At 34.8% G+C, this 26,333-nt stretch overlaps 1 protein-coding gene across 1 annotated transcript in view; it reads left to right on the plus strand.

Annotated features, from left to right (window-relative positions):
* The window catches only part of ENPP1 (ectonucleotide pyrophosphatase/phosphodiesterase 1), a 65,564-nt gene extending 39,927 nt beyond the window's left edge, over positions 1-25,637 (plus strand). The window contains exons 9-25 of the mRNA XM_063096368.1: positions 907-1,016; positions 2,528-2,593; positions 2,884-2,956; positions 6,125-6,233; positions 7,418-7,549; positions 9,527-9,558; positions 10,304-10,431; positions 11,624-11,693; positions 12,558-12,645; positions 13,774-13,943; positions 14,788-14,839; positions 16,333-16,487; positions 18,243-18,372; positions 19,471-19,551; positions 20,398-20,530; positions 21,245-21,407; positions 24,231-25,637. Of these exons, the coding sequence (XP_062952438.1) occupies positions 907-1,016; positions 2,528-2,593; positions 2,884-2,956; positions 6,125-6,233; positions 7,418-7,549; positions 9,527-9,558; positions 10,304-10,431; positions 11,624-11,693; positions 12,558-12,645; positions 13,774-13,943; positions 14,788-14,839; positions 16,333-16,487; positions 18,243-18,372; positions 19,471-19,551; positions 20,398-20,530; positions 21,245-21,407; positions 24,231-24,401 (1,863 nt within the window). The 3' untranslated portion in view covers positions 24,402-25,637. The remainder of the gene's footprint in view (positions 1-906; positions 1,017-2,527; positions 2,594-2,883; positions 2,957-6,124; positions 6,234-7,417; positions 7,550-9,526; positions 9,559-10,303; positions 10,432-11,623; positions 11,694-12,557; positions 12,646-13,773; positions 13,944-14,787; positions 14,840-16,332; positions 16,488-18,242; positions 18,373-19,470; positions 19,552-20,397; positions 20,531-21,244; positions 21,408-24,230) is intronic.
* Positions 25,638-26,333: the final 696 nt, after the last annotated feature.

The following is a 26,333-nucleotide window of genomic DNA, read 5'->3' on the forward strand; positions in this document are numbered from 1 at the left end:
TAATCTGAAATACAACTTGTATGATTGCATAAAATGAGAGTAATTTATTTCCTAGATGGGTTTGGGTTTTGCTGAGCCATTTTTCTTTTCGGCTTGATTCTTCCTCCTTATAGTAATAGCAAGTAGTAGTAGTTTGAGGGGAATAATTTTGATCTACACAAAGCTATGTCATTTCTGAAAGAAATAAACTTTGGCTTTTAATTCATGTGTGCTAACTTAGAAGGTTCTCTCTGATTGTGATTTAGATGTGTTGTTCTTTTTATTTTTTTAAATTGCCACAATAATTTCACAGTGTCTACTTGGATAATCTCGGTATTCCTCTTAGAAGGAAAAAGCATAATGTTTAATTGGCAAGTTATGAATTCAAATTTTAGCTCTGACATTTAAAACTGTGTGACTTTGGGTAAATCATTCCTTTTGTGCCTCAGTTTTCTCATATCTACAGTGCAGGTAATACTATTAACTACTTCAAAGGGTTATTTTGAGTATTATGTAAGTTAATAATGTAGGATGCTTGTAGTGATGCTATTTAGAACTGTGATTGGAAGTAATAAGTGCTTAATAAATGTTAATTACATAAGCAAAGGTGTCAAGTTATCAGACATGTATATCTGTGAATTTTTCTTCTTTCAAGAGAAATATAGCTCTAAAAGTTGCAGGAATTGCCAACTGATTTACGTTCATCTATTTAGGTGAATTTAATCTCTGATTATTTAATATCTTTTTGTTTCTGTTTAAGGGCCATATTACAGGATTGTTGTAGTCTAACTGTTGGAGCTCATTAACATTAAAGACATTCTAGCACATTCCTCTACAGAGGAATGCATTGGTCTTGGATAAACACATACTTTCCTAAGAGATGAATGTTTGTATGATGTCCTAACTTTCCTTCATTGTCTTCCGCAGATTTGGCTCACAGCTAGATATCAAGGCCTCAAGTCTGGCACATTTTTTTGGCCAGGATCAGATGTGGAAATTAAGGGGATTTTCCCAGACATCTATAAAATATATAATGGGTATGTGTAGATGAACTTTTTCTAGGACCTATAATGTAGAACAACTCACTTTTATCTCATTCTCTCCTTTTTATCAAGTCCTAAGCTCCAGAATTTGAGTGATATGTTGGCTGAAAAATGAGAACTGTCAGAATAAGAACTCTATCATAAAGAGTTTTAGATGGATGGTAAATAGACAGTAAAGCTAGAAAAGTGTTTTCTAGAGCTTTTCTAGAATCATTTATAACATGTGTTCAGATCTTTGGGCAGGAGTAAAAGATGGGGTCCTGGTGAAAAGAGAGATCTGAGGGTGGGGGCACTGCCCATGTTAACTCTGGGAAGAAGAGAACTAGGAGAGGAGAAAGATGAACATGTTGAAGAGGACATGGGTAGGAATGCCTCTCTGGTCTCTGGAAATGTTGTTTAAAAGAAGATATTAATGGCACCTCTGTATTTCCATTTCCAAATTACTTTAATAGAATGCTTTCTAATGTAAGAAACTTATCAGAATAACCTCCTCATGATATTAAAAATACATGACATATTTAGGGAAAACAGTTTTGTTTTTTTTTTTTTTTGCAGCTGGCCGGTATGGGGATCCAAACTCATGACTTTGGGGTTATAAGGCTGCAGTCTAGCCAACTGAGCTGACCGGCCAGGCTGCAAAAATTTTTTTATGGAAGAATCCCTTTGGCTGATTTTAGTGAGGCTACCAAAATAATTTATGCTTATGAAATTTCTATTGTAAAATCAATACAACATTGTATGTGGTGGTGGTGAATAGAACAGATCATAAATCCCAGACAAGAAATGCTTAACAATTTTCTCTGGTAATCTTACGTTGTTTTGTATTCTTTGTGGTTCCATGTGTACAGTGCAGTGCCTCTTTCCCCTATTATTTACCATTGATTTCATTCCATGGATGGTAATTGAGATTTTATGTGCCATGCATTCTACTAGGTGTGGGTGATTTAAAGAGTGGTAATATATGGTCTGGCTTTTCAAGGTCTAGTAGAGAACACAACTAACTGTACTTGGGGTTGGGTAAGCACTCTGATGAAGGTGTGTAAACAAGAGCTTGTGCCCAGAGGAAGCATAAGTAATTCTGAGAAAATGTTGCCTGGAGAACTGTTACCTCTCACAAGGTGCCTACTTCCCAATTGTATGGAGATCCTCAACCAGTGAATTCTTCAGGAGGCACCCTTTGTAGAATGTATTAACTCATGAATTATTCATGTGGTATGCAATGGCTGTTCTTGGGAACCTGATCAATACCCTCAAGAATAGGGTACGAAGCATATTTTCAAAACCAATTACAACCAAATAAAACTTAAGTGTAAAACTTAACTTTTGTTCCTTCATTGGGAAAACAAATTTAGATTTGAAGTAAAACTCTTATGTGACTTAAACACAGTAGATGCGTTGGATTGTTTTAGAATACCTCAACGCTATTTTCAATAAGAAAAATATTTATATTTTATATCCAAACAGTTGTCACCAATTTGTTTCATATTGTTTATCCTTAATTTTAGTTCGGTACCATTTGAAGAAAGAATTTTAGCTGTTCTTCAGTGGCTACAGCTTCCTAAAGAAGAAAGGTATGTAGGTGATTAATTTCTATTGCAAATAATCCTTTGTTTTATAGAAAATAGACTACTACAGAACCTTGCTTTTGGCTATGGATGTTTTATATCCAAAAAAACTCTTCAGTGAACTTTTATGGCCACATTTTGAACAATTCCAAACCTGTAAATTATTTTTCAGCAAGTTTAGAAATGGTATCCCAGCGTTGTAGAATTTTTAATCACTATCAATTGTTGAATTATTCTTTCTATTCTGTTTTTCAATGTGTTCATAAAATATTACATTTTGATACTGTTTGATTTAGACCACACTTTTACACTCTGTATTTAGAAGAACCAGATTCTTCAGGTCATTCATATGGACCAGTCAGCAGTGAAGTAAGTACATTTTTATCAGTGATTACTTCATTTAACCTAGTATCGTATAACTGAAGCTCGCTTTGAAGAAGGTTTCTAGACTATTCCGTAAGAGTCTGTTGTGGGGTGAACGCACAGAGACCAGAGTCAGTGTTGTAGTTTTATAGCTCTTTATTTTAGTGTTGCAGCTCTTTGTTCAGTGTTACAGTGCCTCTTCTTGCTTGCAAGCAAGGAGAGCACTGGGGAGCAAGAACTCCTAAACCAGGGTCTCCCCGAACAGAGGAAAAGACCCCCTTACGTAGCCTAAATTCCCACTCTTTTCCCTCACAGGTTCCCATTCAGTCCCTTTTATGTAAACGAGGAATGCTGTCCTGCTAATTTGGATTGGCTGATTGTGGGACACAGTCCATTGGTCACTTTAGGAGCCTAATTTGACTCTGACCCCTGGGGTGTGTGTGTGTGTGTGAGACTGCTGTTATCTCCTAGAGGGTGGGCCTAGGAAGCAAGTAGGGTAAATGGCAGGGGCCAGAGTCTACAGTGGAGCATAGAGTTTCTAAAACAGTTTCTCAAGTGGAAAAGGGAAAGCTTAACAATTAGAAAAAGCTTAGGGTTCCCTGCAACAAGTCTATGATTTCTGGAAAGAGTGAGCATTGTGCACAATTTTACTAAACCAAAGGATGCGCTTTAAACAAAATAAAAGTTGGGAGAATTGTTTTACTTCCATTTTCCACAGTGCTAAATTGAACTGATGATGAATTAAATTCTATATTTTCAATTCTAGAGTCTTTACCCATCCCATATCCCCCTACTTTGTCTTAAAAACTAAGTGCTTTTTGAGAATTTTGTAAATGAGTAAGACTCTGAATTTTTACAAAAATATAGGGTAATAAATCAAATAGCAGAAGTCATCTCATATGAACTCTCCTCCTTTGGAGGTATGTCTCTGGCCACCTGCCACCATGCTTACAACAGAGTTTGGGCATCAGAGTGGGGGATTTTATCAAAAGTATAGAGATATTCAAATAATCATTCTTTATTGAGTTGTTGCTAGGAAACTAGAGATAGGAAAACCGCTCATAGACTGACGCTGTCAATGTAACATCATGTTTGACCCGACACCCTTTCAAGAAATCAGCCAGCTCCTGGCCATGTTTGTAATCTGTATAGTGCTTTAAAACAACAACTATTGCCCTCAGTTCTCCTGTGGCCATATAACTTTTGTGTCTTGGAGTAGAGGAAGCATTAGAACAGAAAATGATTTGAGCTTCTTTCCTTATACCTGTAAGTTGACTTTCCTTCTGATATGTATTTTATCTGTGACATAAGATATGGAAAGAAACAATAGGGTAAGGATCTGTGAATATTGTTGGTCATGGTAAAAGGGACAAGAGGGATTGACAGAATCAGGATCCTTCATATCAGAATCATTGTCTAGTTATCTTTTGCTCCTTGTGATTCCAAGGGATAAAAGACTACAAAAACACACTCTTCCTTAATAGTGAGGGCTTCATCCCCAAATTTCTATTCCTTCTCCTGCCCAGGAAGCCCAGGCTGGACAGTTTGTGAGCCTCAGGAACTCTTCAGCGTAGGTCCAGATGGCCTGACATATCTATTGTGAGCGCTGTTTTTGAGGGTGCTACTTGGTCTAAATGCTTACTTCACCAACAGCAGAGGAAGGAAGATAGCAAAAACCACGCTCATTTTTCTCACTTGAATTTAAAACAGCTGCCTAAACTGTCTTGCCTTGGCTTCCCTAACCTTGGTCTGCCCTAGAGTTGCTCATGTTAAACAGCAGGTACCACTTGGATTGCTTTCACTTCAGATAAGAGAGCAAAGAGAAAAGAAGTTGACCGTCACCTAGGTCTTCTGTTCTTGTCCTTTGTATTCTTTCCATCAAAATTCATCTCCTGCTGCTCCACTAGGGTTAATAACCTTATTGTACCCTGCTTTCATTCTGTCCTTCAATTAAGAAAGCTTCGTAGAGGTGGAGTAAGGAAGAGGTGTGGCCAGCAGCATGCTATATCATGCTTGGTCAAAGGGAAAAGTTTCTCATAGCTCTTCTCTGGGTTTGAACAATGGGCCAGATGCTAGTGTGATTTTTACTCTTTCACTAAAGTCACTGATCCTTAAGAGCCATGACTAAATCAATTTGGCTGCAGATAAGTCTAAGGATCATTTTGTAACTGTTTGGTTATCAGGTTATATAAGTTTTAAAATCGGTGCTGCCTTTTCTAATTCAGTAATGATTTTCCAAAGTACCTGATTTTCTGACTTATCTTTGTTCAAGGTTGAGGTCATTACTTTTCAAATCATATGCATCAATGTGCAAACTCTGTTAAACTCTAATGTTACTGGCACATCAAAACCCACTTTATCTTAATAAAAAATTCCAATTCGTGTTGCTTGGATATCTTTAAGTGAAAGCTTGTCTCATATTACCGTGAAATATACTGACTATAAATGAAAATTAAACTAATTTGATACATTATGCAAAACTGCACAAGAATTTTTCTTAGATGGTTTTGCAAGGAGAGAGGGAAAGATAAATGCCAGGAAGCAATTTGCTAAAACTATTTGCCATTCTGTGTTCTTGTGATATTTACATGTAAAATATATGCAGTTTGTAAGGAAATAATAGGTTGTATTCCTAAGAGATCTAGTTAAAAAAATTAAGTACATAGAATTATAAAAAGCATTTCATGAATAATTTTAACATTTTGAAAATTAGGAAACATTGTCCTTACACAGTGGCATTTAAATAATCTGAAAATACAAGAAGAAACATTGTAGAAAATGAAGTGGTGATTAAGAATGCACTGGTTTCTGGCCCAACACTGCAGATTTCAGCTGATAGTATTTTGGCTTAAATTGTCTCTAGTCTAAGTAGTAGCATTTGAACCTCAGGGAGGGAGAGCTGATGAGATCAGCTAATGTCATTCTCAAAATAATGATTGAGCATGTACAGAAGATGGGCCCTTCCACTGTTCATGATCAGCAGTTATTTACTGCTCTTCATGTCTTTGACCCTGACCTGTCTTAGTCTAATCATAGTTGCATCCACTGAACTTTTCTTTTCTTCTTCTTCGTCTTTTTCTTTCTTTCTTTTTTTTTTTTTTTAACAGAGATAGCTTTATATAGAAATAGCCATTAGTATGGAATACGTCACCTAAGGTTGCTTTCTGTTCTTAGGTCATCAAAGCCTTGCTGAGGGTTGACAACATGGTTGGCATGCTGATGGAAGGTCTGAAAGAGCTGAATTTGCATAGATGTCTGAACCTCATCCTTATTTCAGATCATGGTAATCTGAATTTGCATCATTTACCCTTCAGGTTAAATGTTGCCAAAAACAGTTTACTTGATTAATTTTTGTATCACAGTTTTCTCTGAATGTTATAGTTAATTCTTTTTTGAAAATGTAGTTTCTTACGAAAAGTCTTTAGAAAAAATTTTTATTAAATATAAAATACAAGTGAAACACAGAATTCACAGAAATCTAACAGCCTACCAATCACAATGTACCTATATTCTGATTTGAGAAAGGCCTACACCAGGAATTTGAATAATTCAAAAAAAATTTTTTTAATATTAAATTTTATAACTCTACAACTTTAGATTTAATTGGAACAGGTTATTATGTACCTCTTCAATTTTCTTTACTATGATAAATCTGACTTTAGAGGTGGTATATATATATATATTTTTTTTTAAAACTTTTATTTTTATTTATTTATTTTTTTTGTCTTTTTCGTGACCGGCACTCAGCCAGTGAGTGCACCGGCCATTCCTATATAGGATCCGAACCTGCGGCGGGAGCGCCGCTGTGCTCCCAAGCGCTGCACTCTCCCGAGTGCGCCACGGGGCCGGCCCAAGGTGGTATATATTTTGATAGTATTTTAATTTCACTTTTACTTACTGCAGTCTTTGAAATACATGTTTTTTATGTATAGCTTTGGGACTGTAGAAGCAGTATGCATACAAAAAAGTGCAAAATTTCTTTTTGTTTTTGTTCTTGCTATTGTTATTTGCTTCAGAAATAATTACAGAAAGCTATTTTTAGAATCACTTTTAAGAAGTTATATGCTAAAGAAGCTCCAGTTCTATATGCTAAAGAAGCTCCAGTTCTGGAATGAAACTGAGTCATATACTCCCACTTAATACCCTAAGTGATTTTGGACAATTAAGTGGGCTTTCATATTCAGTCTAAAATTGTGATAAGACATTTCTCTTCACTCACACAATGATATGGTTATACATAAATAAGAAAAAAACATTAAACTAATTTTGGGTGAAAGAAAGGAAAAAGATTTTGAAAAAGTGAAGTGGTAGAAATAGCTGAAATTCTGTGTCTTGTCTATCAGGTGTTGAATTAATACGAGCCCATGTTTAATGAATTAAGTTCTGAGAGTAAAAGAAATTCTGCTCGACGTATTAAACTTTTTTATTAAAATTGCAACATGTTTTGGGGTTTTTTTTTTCTCCTAGGCATGGAACAAGGCAGTTGTAAGAAATATGTGTATCTGAATAAATATTTGGGGGATGTTAAAAATATTAAAGTTGTCTATGGACCTGCAGCTCGATTGAGACCCTCTGATGTCCCAGATAAATACTATTCATGTAAGTGTATCTCTAATGTAACTTTGGATATGGTTATATTAAGAATACATTCCTCTAAATCATTATATATCTAAAGTAAAGGGAATCAATTACTTTCCTTTTCATGATTAAAACTTCAGTGTAAATCTTTTGTACCAAGGGGATTTTATGGGTTTTATGTGAGGACACACATCTAAATGGTTATCTGTTTGTTATTCATGGGCTAAGCCTATTATTTGATGAGCTTAATAAATTTTATGTTGTAGTGTATACTTTACTTGTATTGGGTTCAAAATTATGCTAGAAAAAAGTTTGAGAAAAACTCAACTACATTTATTTAAGTTTAATTAATTAATGACACTCCATTAAAATAACTTACTTCATTTTAGAATAATGTTCTGTTATGAGAAGGAATGCTGGAGAGATGATTAATTCTACAAGCAATTGATTTCTGTCCTCAGAAATGACTTCCTTAAACCATTCCAAAAAAAATAATAAAGAATGAACCTTTTAAACAGGGAAAAAGAAAAAATTTCACATTCTCTCTTGACCACATGTAGAACATGAACTGCCAAGAAATGTTTAAAAATACTCATTCTTTTGCATGTCAAGCCTGTCTCATAACTATTTCCACCTCTGGTACCGTACTCTTTTTGATTAACACTCTTGATTACTTTTAGATATGCAGGCAAATTTTATCTTTTTGTTACAATTAACTTTGAAATGGAAAGAGAAAAAAGCATTTTTTAAGAATTGGGTTTAGTTTAGGCTCTGCTTGATGGAAGTTTCAATAGATACTGTTGAATTTTAATGAAGAGAAATAGATTTCACTGATGGAAAATGGTTATGCAAATATATTAACACAGTGACACAAAGCACAGGCTTCGTATGCACACTGACTTTTTTTTTTTTTTTTGTGGTGGCTGGCCACAGAGATTGAACCCTGATGTTATCAGCACCATCCTGTAACCAGCTGAGCTAACTGGCCAGCTACAATGACATGTTTTACTTACTTTTATTTTTTTAAATTTAGAAAAGTGGTATATGATTATTATAAAACTTATATAGCCAATATAAAAAACTATAAACTGTTATAAAAGCTGTACAGGCAATGGCAGTTTCCAGAGATGTTTGGGATGGCTAAGCTTTAGCCACACCCTTACGTAAGTTAGGCCCCCAAATTTCCCAAATTAAAGCAAAAATTGTATATCAGTTTATCTACATATATGCATAAAATATATGTACAATATATATTCTTTAGATGATATTCTCAATCTTAAGTATGGCTAAAAGAATCTTTATAAAGCTAGACAGCTACTGACGTAGCACAAAATACGCTAAGTAAATCTGGGAGATTACTATACAAATTCAGTTTTAAAATTCGTCTACTTGCCTTCTCTTTTAAGTTACTCTGTGCCCCTCTTATTTGGAAATTCTGGATTTATCATTGAACATTGGAGTATACAAAGTAAAAAATAACAGTTTCATATCCTAAGTTCTCCTACTTCACAACTCACTTCTCCGCTCTGGGGACAACCACTGTTAAGTTTGAAATATCTTCACAGTATTTGCTACATGTATATAAAATACAAAATGTTTTCATTTTTATCTAATGAAATCATACTAGATCTAGATGGATATATGGATAGATGGATAGATATTTGGGTGGATGGACAGATGGATGGATGGGCAGATGAATAGATAACCAAAAGGATGATGAATGGACAGACATGGATGAGAGGGATGGATAGACAGATGTTCTGTAACTTGCCTTTTCACTTAACAATATGACACTATTTCATGGGCGTCAGTACAGAGTGGTACCTAAAGATCTGTTTCATTCCTTTCAGTGGCTGATATGTAATGACTTCAATGAGCTGTTTGAAACCTGCTTTGGTATTTAAATTGGGATTTGATTCTGACATTCTACATTCTTGTATTTTTTTTTTAATTGTAGCATACCATCAACTATTAATTCTTATGTTTGTCTCCCTTCAGTTAATTACGAAGGCATTGCCAGAAATCTTTCTGTGAGTATTTTTATTTTTCCATTATCTAGTTATTGTTAGTTTTTTATAATGTATGTATTTAGAGTAAAGGTTCAGTATCTGTTCTTGGAATTATAGGATTAGAATTTTTGAGTATCTGGGGCAATATGTAAATGCTTATAGTTTTTAAAGATCTTTAAGGATGCCTCCCAATAATCTAGGTTTGAAAGTTTTAAAACATTTATTTATTGGCATTATGAAACTTATATGATAGTTCAAGAAATAATTGAAAAGATAGAGAAGAAAAAACCTATAGCTATACCACCATAAATACTGTTAGCACTATTATATTTTTATTTTCAATCTTTTTATAATGCCTATTTTTAAAAAATAAGTTTTTGTCCTAGTGTTATCTATACTACATTTTATATTTGATACATTTTAGGTCTTGAAGAAAATTCTTGCATTTGCAGTTACAAGGGTGTTTGAACATAGGATCATTAGTAGTAACTTGAATATAATCTAGTGACACAGGTTAAGGGTCCTGGGGCTTTTATGCAATAATAATTATGATTTCCTATAAACATTTCAATTAGCATGGAATATTCACCTTGTACATTATACAAGTAGTCAGAACTCTTAGTTATTTTTCCATCTGTGACTTATTGGGCAGGCTGGTAAACTGTTTGGAGAAAAAATTCATGTGGAATTAGAGAGCAATTTCAAGAGAAGTTTACACTCAGATAATATGGAAATAATAGTTTTTCTTTGCCTTTTACAATTTCAGTGTCGGGAACCAAACCAGCACTTCAAACCTTACCTGAAACATTTCTTACCTAAGCGTTTGCACTTTGCCAAAAGTGACAGGATCGAGCCCTTGACATTCTATTTGGACCCTCAGTGGCAACTTGCACTGTAAGTTCTGACAGTATCCCAGGTGAACTTAGCCTGCTCTGTTAGTAGTTCAGGGTAACCACTGGGCACTGTCTAACAACACTGCTCTGCAAAAACTGTACAAATATGATTCTCTTCACTCACAAACACTGTTTCTCAACCTTGGCCTGTGGATAATTCTTTGTTGTGTGGAGCTGTCCTGTACATTGTGGGATATTTGCCAGGGTCCCTGACTTCTACCCACTAGATGAAAGTAGCACCCCTTCTCTGGTAGTAATAACAATAAATTTCTCCAGACAAAGCCAAAAGCCCCCTGAGGAAGAGGGATTACCCCTGGCTAAAAACTATTGCCTATTGCCCTGGCCTTTCATATACATATTGATTTTTTTATTATGATCTATATTTATGTGATGTCATTTGCCGTTATATCCCTTCTACACATTACAGTCATGCTTAATATTACCTTCAAAGTTCAGAAAACAATTGGTAAAAACACTTTATAATAATGTGCAACTACCTTTATTATACACAGTTGTTTTTTTCATTTTTCTTATACTAATCCATCAATAAACTTCAGTTTATTGGTGTGTTTGGTTTATTATTTGGTGGGTTAACATTGTTAAATATCTCAAAACTTGATCATTAACTCTTTTGATGGTTGCCAAGAAGCAAGTCATGATAAGTACCTGTGTTAAGCAAAACTTAAGCAGTGAACCAGAATTCAGTCAACAGAATTACACTGTCTTCACCCTTTTAGAGAGCTGTGCTTTTAGCCTTTATATGAAAGGAGGGACAGTCCTTACCCTCATGGGAGAACTAATATTTAATGAATACTATATTTCAAACATTTCTTTAGGCTATATCATTGAATTTTTTATAAATACCAACATGAGAAATTGAAACCAAGAGAAGATAATTAATTGTCTAAATTCACAGCTAACAAATAGCACAATCAAGGTTTAAAACCACTTCTGTCTCAATGCTAGTGGTTTTTCCCCTCCATGCTACATTGCTTACAGTTGATTTGTCTGTGAAAGGAAAGATAGATGTGATCCCTTAATGCTTTTCAAAGCCAGGAGGGTTTTTTTTTTTAAACCTTTATGTTTGTTTAACAAAGCAGCTACTTATTCTTTATTAAAGAAAATAATGTTATGGTTATCAATTATGTTTTATGAAAAAAAATTTATTATTAATTCCTATGTGTCAAAATTAGGAATCCCTCAGAAAGGAAATATTGTGGAAGTGGATTTCATGGCTCTGACAATGTATTTTCAAATATGCAAGTGAGTAAACCTATTATACTTTAAAAAATAGGTTTAAATATGAAGAAAAAGTGATATATAAAGTTTTATTTATTTATTTTTTTTTTGTCTTTTTCGTGACCGGCACTCAGCCAGTGAGTGCACCGGCCATTCCCATATAGGATCCGAACCCGCAGCAGGAGCGTTACAGCGCTCCCAGCGCCGCACTCTCCCAAGTGCGCCACGGCTCGGCCCATAAAGTTTTAGACTTAAAAATACAGACTGATTGATTATATACCTTGAATGACAATTATCAAAGCATATGCTTTCATAGAGATTTTTCCTTTGGACATTAAATAATTTTCTTAAAATTTAATATTGGTGTTTCATGAGCATGTAACATATAACATGTCCTACTAATTTTTATTAAATAATTATTTCTAATAATTATTTTGCCTTTGTGCTCCATTAAGAATATTGCTCCAAAGTAAGAGAAAGCCAGTGATTTAATAGATGAGACGGTACCATACTTATGTTCCGAAAGGAGATAATATTACCTAGCCCTTCAAAATTTTCAAAATAGACTCACAATATGTAGTTATCTAATTGGTTCCTGCAGCACTGTGTGGGAGGTGGGCAGGGTGAAGGTTATAATGAAAACAGATTTTATCATCCATTCTGTTCTGATCATCAAATCAAGAATTGCAGTAAAACTAAGAGAAATATTGTAGATGTCCTTAGTTTATATGTGCAAAGGGGTTAAAACAGTATCCCACAAAGTCCATTGGGCAAGGTAGTTTTCCCATTATTTTAACATAACCAGTTTATATATGTAATATGGCTTTTGACCACATGTATACAGAACTGAAATGCACTGATACACTGTTTCTTTTCTGGCCAATCCAGGCCCTCTTTATTGGCTATGGACCTGGATTCAGACACGGCCTTGAGGTTGACTCCTTTGAAAATATTGAAGTGTACAACTTAATGTGTGGTAAGTGTGAACAGGCGGCTTTCATCCCTTCTGAGAAAAGAGCTGGGATAGCATTATCAAAAGTAGGCCACATGGTGGGCACCTTTGTGGAGATGATGGTGAAGGACAACAGACCCTCACATTGTCAACTCTCTTCTTCCTGACCCATAGTCACTGAAAAAATGTGTAGAACATACCATCTTATTACTTATCAGTTTTTTCCTCTAGGCTGCACACCGGTACAGAACAACACTCACAGTGGGTGGTCTGTACATCCCCAGTGCCTAGCACTTTGCCAGGGCTTAGTTATATGACTCTTGAATCAGAGCAGTGGAGGAAGCTAGAGAAAGAGTTTGGAGGCAGTGAAAGGTGGACAAACAGGAAGAGTCTCTGGTAGCAATAATAGTTGAATGAATGGCAGTGTCAAGGATGGAGAAGTGAAGGAGAATCGTTAGGCATAGTCTTGGTTTATGCTGTACCCGTGAATTAGTACTTTTATGGTGGGGTATAATGTTTTAAATATTATTTCCTTTTTCAGATGATGATAGTGGGCATTTGCAAAACCTTAAATATGTCTTAAGTACCATTCTTTCCTGGCTGCCTGTATACTTAAAATGAGTTAATAAATCTTAAAGTGCTTATAGCAGAGCCTGGCATATAGTAAGTGCATTACTGTATAAGTGTTTGCTATTATTATTATTAAGAGCATGAATCTTAGACAAAGTTGGTTTTGAATCCTGGGTCTGCATATTCGTAGCTTTGAGACCTAGGGCAAAATGCTTTGATTACTCATCTACTAGATATTGATGATAACTTATTAAATTGTTTTGAGCATTAAATAAGAAAAATATATTAACACAGTGATTTGTATATAATATGCATTTAACAGATGGTAAGTATAGTTATTATACACTTTAAAATTCAAAACATTTTATAGTGAAGTACAGCATACATATCAGTATTTCTGTTAAGAATAACATAGTCATAAGTACTCTAAAAACCTGAGAGTTTTGTAGTTTTGTTTAAGTTAAAGAGTAAAGAATTCTTATGTATATTTGGTTTTAAAAAATTTTAAATCTTGGTACAAGTCTATTATTTATCTGGTTTGAAATGTCTAAGTAACTCTTTACCATTATTGGAATTATGCAGATTTACTGAATTTGACACCGGCTCCCAATAATGGAACTCATGGAAGTCTTAACCACCTTCTGAAGAAACCTGTTTATACCCCAAAGTATCCCAAAGAAGTGCAACCCCTGGTAAAGTGCCCCTTCACAAGAACCCCCGGAGGTAACCTTGGCTGCTCCTGCAACCCCTCAGTAAGTATTGCTGAGAAGTTTAGCCCATATGTGTGGTTTTATAGAAACCTCTTTCATAGCGTGTGCTATGGAAATATTTAGTATTCAATTAAAATTTATCAGTGGGGGTAAATATATATATTTTTTAATTCTATGGCACAGGCAGACCTTTTATTATTTCTTTTTCCCCTTCCCAGTTTTTGCATTTTCAGCTCTATTTTTATTCCTTGGTGCTATGACTTACTTGGGTGCAGGGGGGAGAAGTCTGGTTGGGTCCGTGAACATCCTGAAGCATGGAATCTGTGCTGTTCTCCTAGCAGTGAGGTCTTGAGCACATAGTAAACCACCACAGTGTTGATTCTCTAAATACATCCCACTCTATTTTAAACTTAGGGAGAAAGTAACATTTTTTTGGTACAAAATGGATATATGACACTGTTCTTTTTTTACTCCTATCTTAATATACTTGTCATAAGAAGATAAAAATACCTGTCGCATTATGAACAAAATTGATGGTATCCTTAAAGATAGCAATTAGGGGAGTAGTTTATTTTACGCTTTTCATTCTGTTTTAGACTTAATTTGGGCTTGGAGAAAGACTGTTGAAGTAGAGATATAAGAATTATAAAGCAGCACCTATATTCTTGTTTTTCAGTTACTACTGTTATGTTTATTCTAACAATTTTGTCCTTTTGCAACTATCATTCCTCTCCTTTTAGCCTCATCAAAAAATAACTTCTGCTTACACAATACTGTTGTCAATTTTATCTTTGTTCTCTGTTGGATTAATTAAACTATAGAAGTTGTATATTAGAAAATGAAAACGTCTCTGAATCCTTAAAAATAATTTTATAAACTTTTTTAGATTTTGCCAATTGTGGATTTTCAGACACATTTTAATCTGACCATGGCAGAAGGTAAGGCATGTTACTCACAAGCTTGGAATGTGGAAAGAAGCAAGCTTTTTCTCAACAATGTGAGCCACACAGAATTGGTTTGGGGGTATTATTTGAGCATAACCAATAAAATAAAGGCAGTAATGGAGGACCACCTGATAAAATATGGAGATTTCTTTGCTTGACAATCTAGAATGTTAGTCATAAGGAAAGAAGGGATATTTTACAGTGGAAATAGCACGTAAAATATTAAGTGGAAGCTGAATCCCACCTTATGTGCATGCGTGATGGAGGTGTGCAGGTTTATAGTAGGTCCTTCAGATTTCCATTTAAAATACCTATTAAGCTCCTATCTTACCTGGGTTTTGGTTCATTATAACGGATTATAAATTTATTTATCTAAAGTTATTTCATCATAGATTTTTTTTTTTTTCTTTTTTCTAAAAGATGACCGGTAAGGGGATCTTAACCCTTGACTTGGTGTTGTCAGCACCACGCTCTCCCAAGTGAGCTAACTGGCCATCCCTATATAGGGATCCGAACCCGTGGCCTTAGTGTTATCAGCACCACACTCTCCCGAGTGAGCCACGGGCTGGCCCTTGTCATATCTTTTGAATAAAAACTGAGACTATGCAACTGATGAAATTTTTCAGTTTATGACTTGAATGTTCAGAGTCACCTTGATACAACTCTGATCCTTAAGTTACTTGGCTCACATTATTTTTCCTGCTGGAATAAAGAAGTAAATTCTGCGTTAATCCTGACTTGAGCTTATTTATATAAAATCCCTACTGTAAATGTTTGGATTAGCAAGATCTTTAATAGCCCTGAGGTGGCAAAATATTGTGGTAAAGGATGACACTTTCAGAACTGGGTAATTCTTAGTTTGAATAAGAGCTTAGGAACTGTATGTCCCTAGAAGAAGTGTTTTTTCCCTGTAAGCTGCTGTTTCCTCATCTGTAAAATGGGTATATAACCTGAATTCATAGAGAAATGTAAGAATTTATTAGATGGTGTATACAAAGAACTCTACAAAGCACATTGACACTTGGACAAAAGGCAATAAATTGAATTGTTAGTGTTTCATTCAATTTAATCTCATAATTTTAGTTCTGGGCTTTTGCTTTCCAGGTGTGCATATCATCCAGAAATTTTGCTTTCTGGAGTATGTCCTGCTGAATAAGTAATTAATTTAATGTTAAAGAATTTTTGATAATATACATCCTAATTAACTAGACTTTCAAGCAATTTCATGTGAAGTCCTCTAGTAATATCTTGATATTACATTGATATTTCAGTATCTTTACAGGTGAAAATTGCAGTGACCCTCGTTTGTTGTGTTAATTGTTTATGGTTCTGTTCTTTGTAATTACTTGGGTATTTTTACAGTTAAAAATAATTTTTCAATATGGCCAACTAGAGGAAAAGTTTAGATGAGCGTATCATTATATATCACTTAATGCACACTAACTACATTTAAAAATGGTGGTTTCATTTTCCCCCTATGACCCAAGAGAAGATTATTAAGCATGAAACTTTACCCTATGGAAGACCCAGAGTCCTCCAGAAGAAAAACACCGTCTGTCTTCTTTACCAGCATCGGTTTGTGAGTGGATACAGCCATGACATCCAAATGCCCCTTTGGACATCCTACACTGTCTACAGAAATGCAAGTATTTGTCACCTCTTTAGCAATGTGTGGCTATTTGAAATTATCATTAAGCAAAACATTGAAAGCATAATTTCCTGTTGTTAATCTTTGCTCTATAATCAGTTCTCAAATTAGAGGACACAGAACAGGGAGGCAGAAAAATTAGGTCTCAGTGCTAGCTCTGGCAGTAACTAGCTGTGTGGCTTTGAGACTCAGCAGATTTCTTCTGTGAAATAGGGGTGTGCAGTAAAGGATTCTTCCTTGCCTTCCCCATCCCCCCACCCAGTTTTGATATTTTATGATTCTAACTTATAATTTCATGATATTAGTTTTATAATCAGTCACAATTATTCATTTCTAAATACATAGCTGTGTGAGCACAAGTATTTCTCCCAGCTGCCCAAATCTGAGGGGTCTACACTGATGGGGAAAGACATTCAAGTCCAGTAACATCATCACATCTACCATCTACAGGAAGACCCCAGCCTAGATCAGAGAGAGGCCAGAATCCTGTCCACCACCAAGATCAGAGGAGTTAGGCTTTAAAAAGAGTGAGGGCAAATATCCCAGTATCCCAGACCACCTTTCCCCCTGACTTCCAGTCCCCCAGGGGCTGTGGTGGGAAGAGAAATGGTGAAGACAGTCCTTGAAAGGGAGAAGTGGGGAGGAAACATGTGAGATTTAGATCTCACCTGGAATTGGAATTTAAAACCAGACTGACCAGATTTTCAGGAACCGAACATGACTGGTGAGATATAGATGCCCTTAAGGAATGGAAAAGGGGATTTGAGTGAGCTCAGTTGAGGGTAGCAGTAGAATTTAAAAAATAAAGTTGCTGTTAATACTTACTGAGATTGCTAAATAGGAAGGTGGGGATATGTGTGTACACTGTATATGTCATTTCTGTGTTAAAAAATGTATATGCAAACATTCACATATTTATATAAAGTTTCTTGAACTTGATTTTTTTAATTTTTGAAGACTGCTTTAAAACACTTTAAACTTTTTTTTTTACTTGACTTTGTAATATATAGCAGTCTACACTGTTTTGTAGGCACTCCATCCTACTTATTGTTTTTAATACTTTAATTATAGTGGTGTTGTTTGATGCTTCTTTTTTTTTTTTATAAAAAGATGACCGGTAGGGGGATCTTAACCCTTGACTTGGTGTTGTCAGCACCATGCTCAGCCAGTGAGCCCCGGCCATCCCTGTACAGGATCTGAACCAGTGGCCTTGGTGTTATCAGCACCGCACTCTCCCAAATGAGCCACAGGCCGGCACTGTTTGATGCTATTTGACTTCTCAGTTTTCTGATATTATCAAAGCTGCATGAATTTACAGTCATCACTACTCCTGAGGTTTTTACATTGCTTTTCATTGGTTTATCCTTCCTTCTCCCAGCAACTTTTGGCATGTGGTTGGGTGTGGAAGATAAGACTCAAATCTCTAAAAATCAGCATTTTACTACATAAAAGCTTAAAATTGTATAGATAGATAGATAAAAACATTATAAACAAAATAGCACGGCAGAATAGGAAAATATTTGCACATGTATGACAAACAATTAATATCCTTAATATTGTAAAGAATGTTTGCACTTCAGTTAGAAAAAAGATGAATACACTAGTAGAAAAATGAAAAAATGGTTAACAGGAAGAGACCATTAGAGCTCCATAATTTTATGATGTAGTTCACCTTTGACTATTTATAATGGAATTTCCTTCTCTCCTCTATGCCTGATACCTGATGGTTCTTTTCATTTTGTTCTTCAGGACAATTTCTCTACAGAAGAATTTTCCAACTGTCTTTACCAGGATTTTCGAATTTCTCTTAATCCTGTCCATAAATGTTCATATTATAAAAATAACACTAAACTGAGTTATGGGTTCCTCTTCCCACCACGTAAGTTTCTTCCTCCCTGACCTTTTCTTTTCTTATCCTCTTTCTCTCTTACTTTTCGTTTTCTTTCTTGTTTATAAATATATTATACATTGAGGGGCAATGCACATAGCCTTGTTTGTTTATTAGTAAAAATTGTGAGTTAGAAACATAACTACTAGGGAAAAATTTAAAGCATCTAAAATTTGAATTTTAATAAAACTTTGTGTTTTTGTTTGGAAGGTCGTGTTTCAGTGCAGATACTGTAAATAGAACACTCTACTTTTCTTTCCTGAATCTCTTTTAAACAGGATTTGAGAAAACTCAGTCAAGTTAGAAAGACACATCCGGATTCTTAGGATGGAGATATAACCTGGTTGTTTAAAAAAAAATGTGATTTTTCAAAGATTAAGTAAAGGTAGAGTCTTAAGTGTGGTTGCTTTTTCACTGATACAAAGCCTCTGCAGAATGGCTTTTTTGAAGCTAAGTGTTCTGTTTTTTGAAGTGGCAAATTTATATGTTCAAATGAGAAGACACTTTGAGGCCAGCCTTAAAAGGCAGAAATCAGAAGATTCTAGGTGCTCAAATACCCTCAGCATTCAGTCCAGTCCCCAGAGTGTGTCTGAAGTCAGAACCTGGCTGTTGCATTATAAAAATAGACAAGATCCAAGCCTTAAATTCATACAAAGAAGCCTTGTACAGCGTTTTGAGGCAGACATCCTGTGATGTTTTTTCTGGGTAGTAGGTGTTGTTCTGAAGCCAGATACTTTCTTTTTTCTTTTCACTGTGAAAAAGTTTAAGGAAAGAAGATTGTCAGTACAATACACTTTAGATGAAATAAAGCAAGTAAGGTTAAGTTTGAATATGTTTGATTTGGGGCCCTTATTAAAGTAATTGTTTCTTTGATAAATTCATCTTGGAAAAGAAAGTATTTAAATACTTAATTTTTTTAAAGGGATTTGACCAAATACATTACATTTTCCTTTGACTCAATACCCGGGAAAGTTTTACAGGTTTAAGATGATACTTAGCAAATTTTTAAACATGTCCCCCACCACGAAATACTGTAATATCTAGTGTTATTTGTGAAGAATGAAAAAGTTGTCATTTTTTTCTTTGTAGAACTAAATAAAGATTCAAGTGAAATATATTCTGAAGTTTTCCTTACTACTAATATAGTGCCAATGTACCAGAGTTTTCAAGGTAAAAAAAATTTAATTTCTATATTTTATAATTTCAATGAATATCTATACATATAGGTATGATTTATGTATAATAGAATGTATGGTCTAAATTAAATGACTAAATATCAAGTACATTTTTCAAGGTTTGTTTAACTTTGAGAATAATAGTACATAAAAAATTGTACAAATGTTAGAATAATATCGCAGTATCTATTCTGCTTTGTATTTAAATGTTTGTAAACATTTTTGATGAAAAAATATATGATGTCCTTCCTAAAGTTTTCTAGCTAATACAGCCCACTAATACCTACATTAACTTTCAGTCTGTTTCCTTATTTAACTATTTGGAAGTTCTTTATGATTGTTATTATTTTTTAAATGAATAGATTTAACATCATCATTAACTATTGCAGCATTTGACTCTTACAGGAACACATTTATACTTAAACTAATGTATAGAATATCAAAATATAGAGCATATAAGATTTTTATTCTAATTTACATCTAGAATACTTGTGAATACTTCAAAAGGAATATTTAAATATTACATAGTAAATCTGAATGACATGCCTTGTTTGTGTTTGTGATATTGTTACCCTTAATGATGATATATGATCACAAGCTCATCATGATGCAGTCGTTCAGGGATGCCTGAAATAGAGTTGAATTCAACTTTTGCTTCTTCATCCTTCCAAAGGCCAAAGCTGAACAGTGGATTTCTGGCCTCACACTAAAACTGAAGCCAAACTTGACTTTATCTCTAATTATTACAAATGCTAATTTTGAATCATGGTGTTAATTTATTTCACATGACAGTGTGGTACCTTATTCTTTGGAAACTACACTGTCTTCCTTCTTGTTTCAGTTATATGGCACTACTTTCATGAGGCCCTACTGCAAAAGTATGCTGAAGAAAGAAATGGTCTCAATGTCATCAGTGGTCCTGTGTTTGACTCTGATTATGATGGACATTACGATTCCTCAGAGACTCTAAAAAAGTAAGAATGTATTTCATTACTCTTAAAAATAGCTATCAAATGGGATTACGGTTTAGTCAGCAGAACATTTAGTCATCCGATTAAGTCAGCAGAACATTTTCTGTCTGCTACTATTCATATTTTTGCACATGACATTTTTGACTATACTGGAGGTCTCTTGAAATATCTGATTAAATATCAAATATTAAATATCAAATAAACTTTGTTGTTTTAAAAAAGTTAAAGTTAATGGGATAGGAAAGAAAATCCAGTTAAAACAAAGTAGAATTCAAAACAACATGTTCTCTCTGAAGGAGCTGGAGTAAAAAATCCCAGATCAGTTCTCTCTTCTCTCTACTATCTGTCCATAACTGCATAAAGTTTAAAAAACTATAAATAATGGCTTAGAATCTTGGTTGTAGGTATTTAAAAATGATATTTTCTTTTCTTTAGTATCTCAATTCCAGTGTCTTCATATAGAATTAAAATTTTTCAAAATTCAATAAATTTCTATAGAAAATAAAAATTATTTGGATTGTGTTTATCTGACTGTATTCTAATTATTACTCTTAATCTGGCAGAAAATGTTGAGGCATTGTGATTACTAACTTCTTATATTTAATTATTTGTCTGACATTGATTTTTAGATGTAGATATTAAAAACATGCTCTACTGAAATGTTCATTAGAAGGAACATTATTTTTTTCTTAAAGTGAATATTGGCATATTTTACAGAAACAGCAAAGTCATCCGTAATCAAGAAATTCTGATTCCAACTCACTTCTTCATTGTGCTAACAAGTTGTAAAAATAAATTCCAGACTCCTTTGCAGTGTGAAAACTTGGATACCTTAGCTTTTATATTGCCTCACAGGACTGATAACAGTGAGAGCTGTGTGGTAAGTAGCCTTTGTTAATTTATTTTACATATTGAAAATACAAGCGTATGTATGTTTGTATGTGTGTCTTACATCTGTGGCAAATAACACAACTCTTGAATATGCATGGACGTTGAAATTACAGGACAGTTTCAAATCTGATCCTCTAAGATGATATATCTTTGGAGAAGACTGCCCTTGCCTGTTAAATACACTAAATATCAGATCAGAATCAAACTTTGTATGGCTTAGCCACAAAATTCTAGGTTTATTTGAAATATGAATTTTCTCTTGTTTCAAAACTGGGTTTATAATTCCAAAAGTGTCAGCACTGCTATAAATCAGTCTTAAAATTGTAGTTAGACAACATTTCAAATTAATTTTTACATATCACTTTATTATAAAAATCTTATCCTTTCTTGCTCTATTGCCATTCCAGTGTTCATTTGGAAACAGTTGTTTTGCATTATCTTATTTGCTCAGAATTTTGAAAATCTAAATTGAAGATTTGAATGTCAAGACTGCCTAAAATTTTAGCAGTTTTTAAGTTTTTCCTTATGGTGAGGCAAACTGTTTTTCTTTAGAGTACTTCCCACATTTTCTTTTTTTTTTTCCACCGAAGTTACACAAAGTAAGTCTATACCTAAGTTGGAAAAAGGTTTGGCTTTTATACCAGTCCCAATGGATGGGTGCTGGATACCTGAGTTCTGGGGTAAAAGGATCCGGAGGCCCAGTTTGAACTCAGTAGGAAGGAGTGCTGGGTTTGCTCAGTAGGAAGGAGTGCTGGGTTTGCTCATTCATCACTTCTTCTATCCAGCCGTTCATTCCTTTAATAAATATTTGTTGCCTGGTGCTCTAGGTATTGGGGACACAGCAGTGAACAAAACAGTGATCTCTTCCATGGGCCCAGTAGAGTACAGTGACCCATTGGCCATCCCTGACATAATAATCTTTCTGTGTATCAGTCATTAAAATTAATGAAGATATGTCTCTCCTTGATTGTTTCTGTGATAAACATTCAGAATTATTTGACCATTCCTCATAGAACACATTTTTCATTAAGTTTTTTTTTTTTTTTTTAATTGTTCAAAATCAAGTACAGAATAGCAGGACTTTAACTATTTGGATGCTTCATAGGCATCTAACTCTGCTAAAGGATCAATATTGTGGACACTTTTGGACACAGACCAACTATTCCCTTCTTAAGTACTTTCTTTTCCTTGAGAGATTAAATTGTCTTTAAATGTATTCCTTCGAGTTGTGTTCTGCAGCAAATAGCAGAATGCCACCCCAACCCCCACCCAGTGGATTGCCTTAATCAAGTAAGGGGTTCCTCATGTAACAGGAACCCATTGGTACCTAGTCTTGGGATGGTGCTTTAGGTTAGCAACACCATTAGGGACCCAGACCTTTCTTATCTTTTTAGCATGTGGCTTTGGCCCACATGGGCCAAAGATGGCTTTTGCTTCTCTACATATTGTCTCAACTCTGTGCCCCCTCCCCACCAGAAGAAGGCAACCATAGGCTTATGCTTAAATCTCATTGATTAAAATGATGTTAAGTACCATGAGTTAGACACTGAATTCCTTTTCCAACTCTACCATTCCAAAAGCTATTAGACCACTATCTTAAATGAAAACACTTTATCAAATTCTATAATGACAATGTACCTAGAATATACTAAATATTGGACTTGAACCAGAGAAAGCATTACTTAAAGGTATGTCATACATACTTATTGATTCCTTCTATTTCATCTCTGAAGTAGTCTCTAAAGATTAGTTGGACATTAGCCTGAGAGAACAGATGCCTTCTGTGTGCATTTTATCTGTTCCTGAGAAAGTTGAACAGATGGCAAATATCTACCGGTCAGGTAGTCCACTGAGTCAGGACACTTCCCCTTCGAGCCAGAGTAAGGATTACTGCAGAGGAGGAGACTGAGTATTGGCTAGTGGGAATATGGAGATTGTTGGTCTGTTTTATATGTGAAAAGTCTATCATTTTCAGCTAATAATGTACCAAGGGTACAAGAACCTTTATTGAAGGATGTCTTTGAAACACAATCATAGTCCACCAACCAGTGGATACTTTCTTCACCTGACCTTCTCCAAAGGCTATTTTCCAAAAAACTTACACTAACACATGGATGCATGATTTCCATCTCTATTACCTGCTTCATCTACCACCTCTGCTTCCATCTGCCAGAATAGCTGTGTTTAATTTTTTTTCTGATCTCATATCATCTAAGACTTTACTCTCTCACTAGAAATAAAATTGTATTTTACTGCTTCCCCTAACCTCATTCTTCATGCAACTGTGTAGATAATGCAGTCTCATGAGAACTAGTGTTTGTACATTTGCACACATCATTACATTTTATCCTCAAAACAACCCTGTAGGGAGGATACAGGTAAGGGAATCGAGATTCAGATGTTAAATAACTTGCCTTAGTTTACCTGATAGGATAGTCATAGAACCAGGACTTGAATCCAACTTTCTTCATACTAATCTCCATTCTTTCTTCCATGCCATATCATTTCTATTTTCCAAAATATTTTTAACCCCGTACCATTGAATTTTCTTGTACCTGTGCAATATATGACCATCTGTTCCAGGTATACTTTATACTTTCTTTTTCCCAAATTTGATACATCTAATTAAACAAATTAGATGTATATTTTAGAGGGCGAGCTATTCAAGAGCAGGGATTATGCCTCACAAATTTTGTGGCATCTGCCATTTCAGAGCCAAAATATCATAACTGATTAAACTGGGGAAATGGACAGCTTATAGGGAAATAAGTATTCTCCAATGACATTTTTTCTTCATTTCCCATCCTCATAGCACGGGAAGCACGAATCCTCATGGGTTGAAGAGCTGTTAATGTTACACAGAGCACGGATCACAGATGTTGAACACATCACTGGACTCAGCTTCTATCAAGAAAGGAAAGAGCCAATTTCAGACATTTTAAAGTTGAAAACACATTTGCCAACTTTTAGCCAAGAAGACTGATATTTTTTATTACAAAAACACACCATAAATCTTTTTAAGAGAACCTTAGATTTTATACAGTCCTCTGTCCGCACTATTGCATTGTTTGGAAACTGTCAACCAGAGTTAAAACTGGGAATCCTCTGTGATACGAACATCTCAGGGAAACTTGTGGACTCAGCACAGCAGTAGGAGAGGGTATTCCTACTGAGTCCCACACATATCTGAATGTGTAAGAATTATATGCTTTGTTCAAGTTCTGGAGAATAAAGACAGACCATACCTAAAACTGCTCTTCTTCTCTTAAGGGAGAAGTAGCTGTGAATATTGTCTGAATGCCAAATTTTTGAATCTCATTATTGGTAATAAATCTTCACGGCATTGGCAAACTAGACTAATAGGATTGGGATATCCATGTTACTTTAGTATCTTTACAGGAATTTAAAAATAGTTCTGGATTCACTTTAACATGGAATTTTGTTTCTTTTAGTTTTAATCGAAGAAAAATGAACAGAAGTCAAAATATTTATGAGACCCTATTTCTCCCTTTTCTGTATTCCCTTTCAAAAGCCAGATTATTAATCCTAAGGTTTTTTTTTTTAATCGTGATTAGATTTCTTCAGATTTAATGGCTCTAACAAGTTAAACTTTGAGGGACAATCTGTGAGTTAATTGCATGTACTTACTATAAACTTTTACTCTACATTTGTACAAAAAAAGAACAATATTCTCATCCTGCTCACTGGTAAATACAGGTTGAAAATAGCTCTAAACATGGTCCTCGTAGACATTAACATTGTGTCTTTGTGGAACTTCAGAGAAGTTGTCAGCACATGCAGGGTGGCATTTTTCATTGAGATGGTTGGAATGTTTTCCTCTGTGCACAAGAATGACCCCACCAGCAGCAGAGCTGTTCTGTACCGAGCAGTCCATTGTGAAGTTTCATAGATTTGAAGAGCATGTGTCACCGATCACTTAACATCTTGGCGCATGTGATAAATGACACAATGAACTTGATTTCCCTGCTTTGTTGACTATCCCCTTTAGTCCCAACTTGTGAACCTTCAAAGGCCACATTAACTTTTAGGCTGCCTGGGTCCAATTTAGGTATGATATTAGTACACCAAAGATTTTTATATGTCCTTCAGTATGATAATCATTCTTCAGCAGCATAGGGGCTCACCACAAAGACATCTAGATAATACAATTTGCAGCTGAAAATTATTTAATAACTTAAAATATTCATTGGTTTTTTAGTTCCACAGTTTCCTGAGGCTCTGTAGATACATTTTTTTCAATCTGTTTTCTCTCTATTGTTCAGATTGGGTAATCTCTATTGTTCTATCTTCATGTTCACTGATTCTTTCCACTATATAATCCATTCTGCTGTTGAGCCCATCCATTGATTTTTATATTTCAGTTACTGTATTTTTTATTTCTAAAATTTTCATTTGGTTCTTCATTATATCTTCTGTTTGCTGAGAATTTTTATCTCTTTGTTGAGACTTCTATTTGCTGAGACTGTATTTTTTCATTCATTTCACATGTATTCATAATTGCTTGTTGAAGCATTTTTATGATGGCTTCAGTCAAATCCTTATCAAATAATTCGAACATCTGTCATCTTAGTGTTTGCATTTGTTGACTGTCTTTTTTCATTCAAAAAAGTTTTCCTGCTTCTTGGTATAATGAATGATTTTTAATTGAAATCTGGATATTTTAGGTATAATGAGACTGTGGATCTTATTAAACCTGCTTTTGCTGATTTTCTCTGGCACCACCCTAGCAGGGGGATTGAGAGCACTGCCTCATTATTACCAGGTGGGACTAGGAGTGCAGATTCCCTACTCAGCATCCAGTGACACTTGGGCTGAGAGGGGCCCCTTGTTACTGCTGGGCCGGGTGAGGATTCAGCTCTCTATTAGGCCTCTGTTGATGCCTCCCTGCTGGGAT

Source organism: Cynocephalus volans, chromosome 5, assembly GCF_027409185.1.
Source record: "Cynocephalus volans isolate mCynVol1 chromosome 5, mCynVol1.pri, whole genome shotgun sequence".
In the NCBI taxonomy this organism is placed as follows: Eukaryota; Metazoa; Chordata; class Mammalia; order Dermoptera; family Cynocephalidae; genus Cynocephalus; species Cynocephalus volans.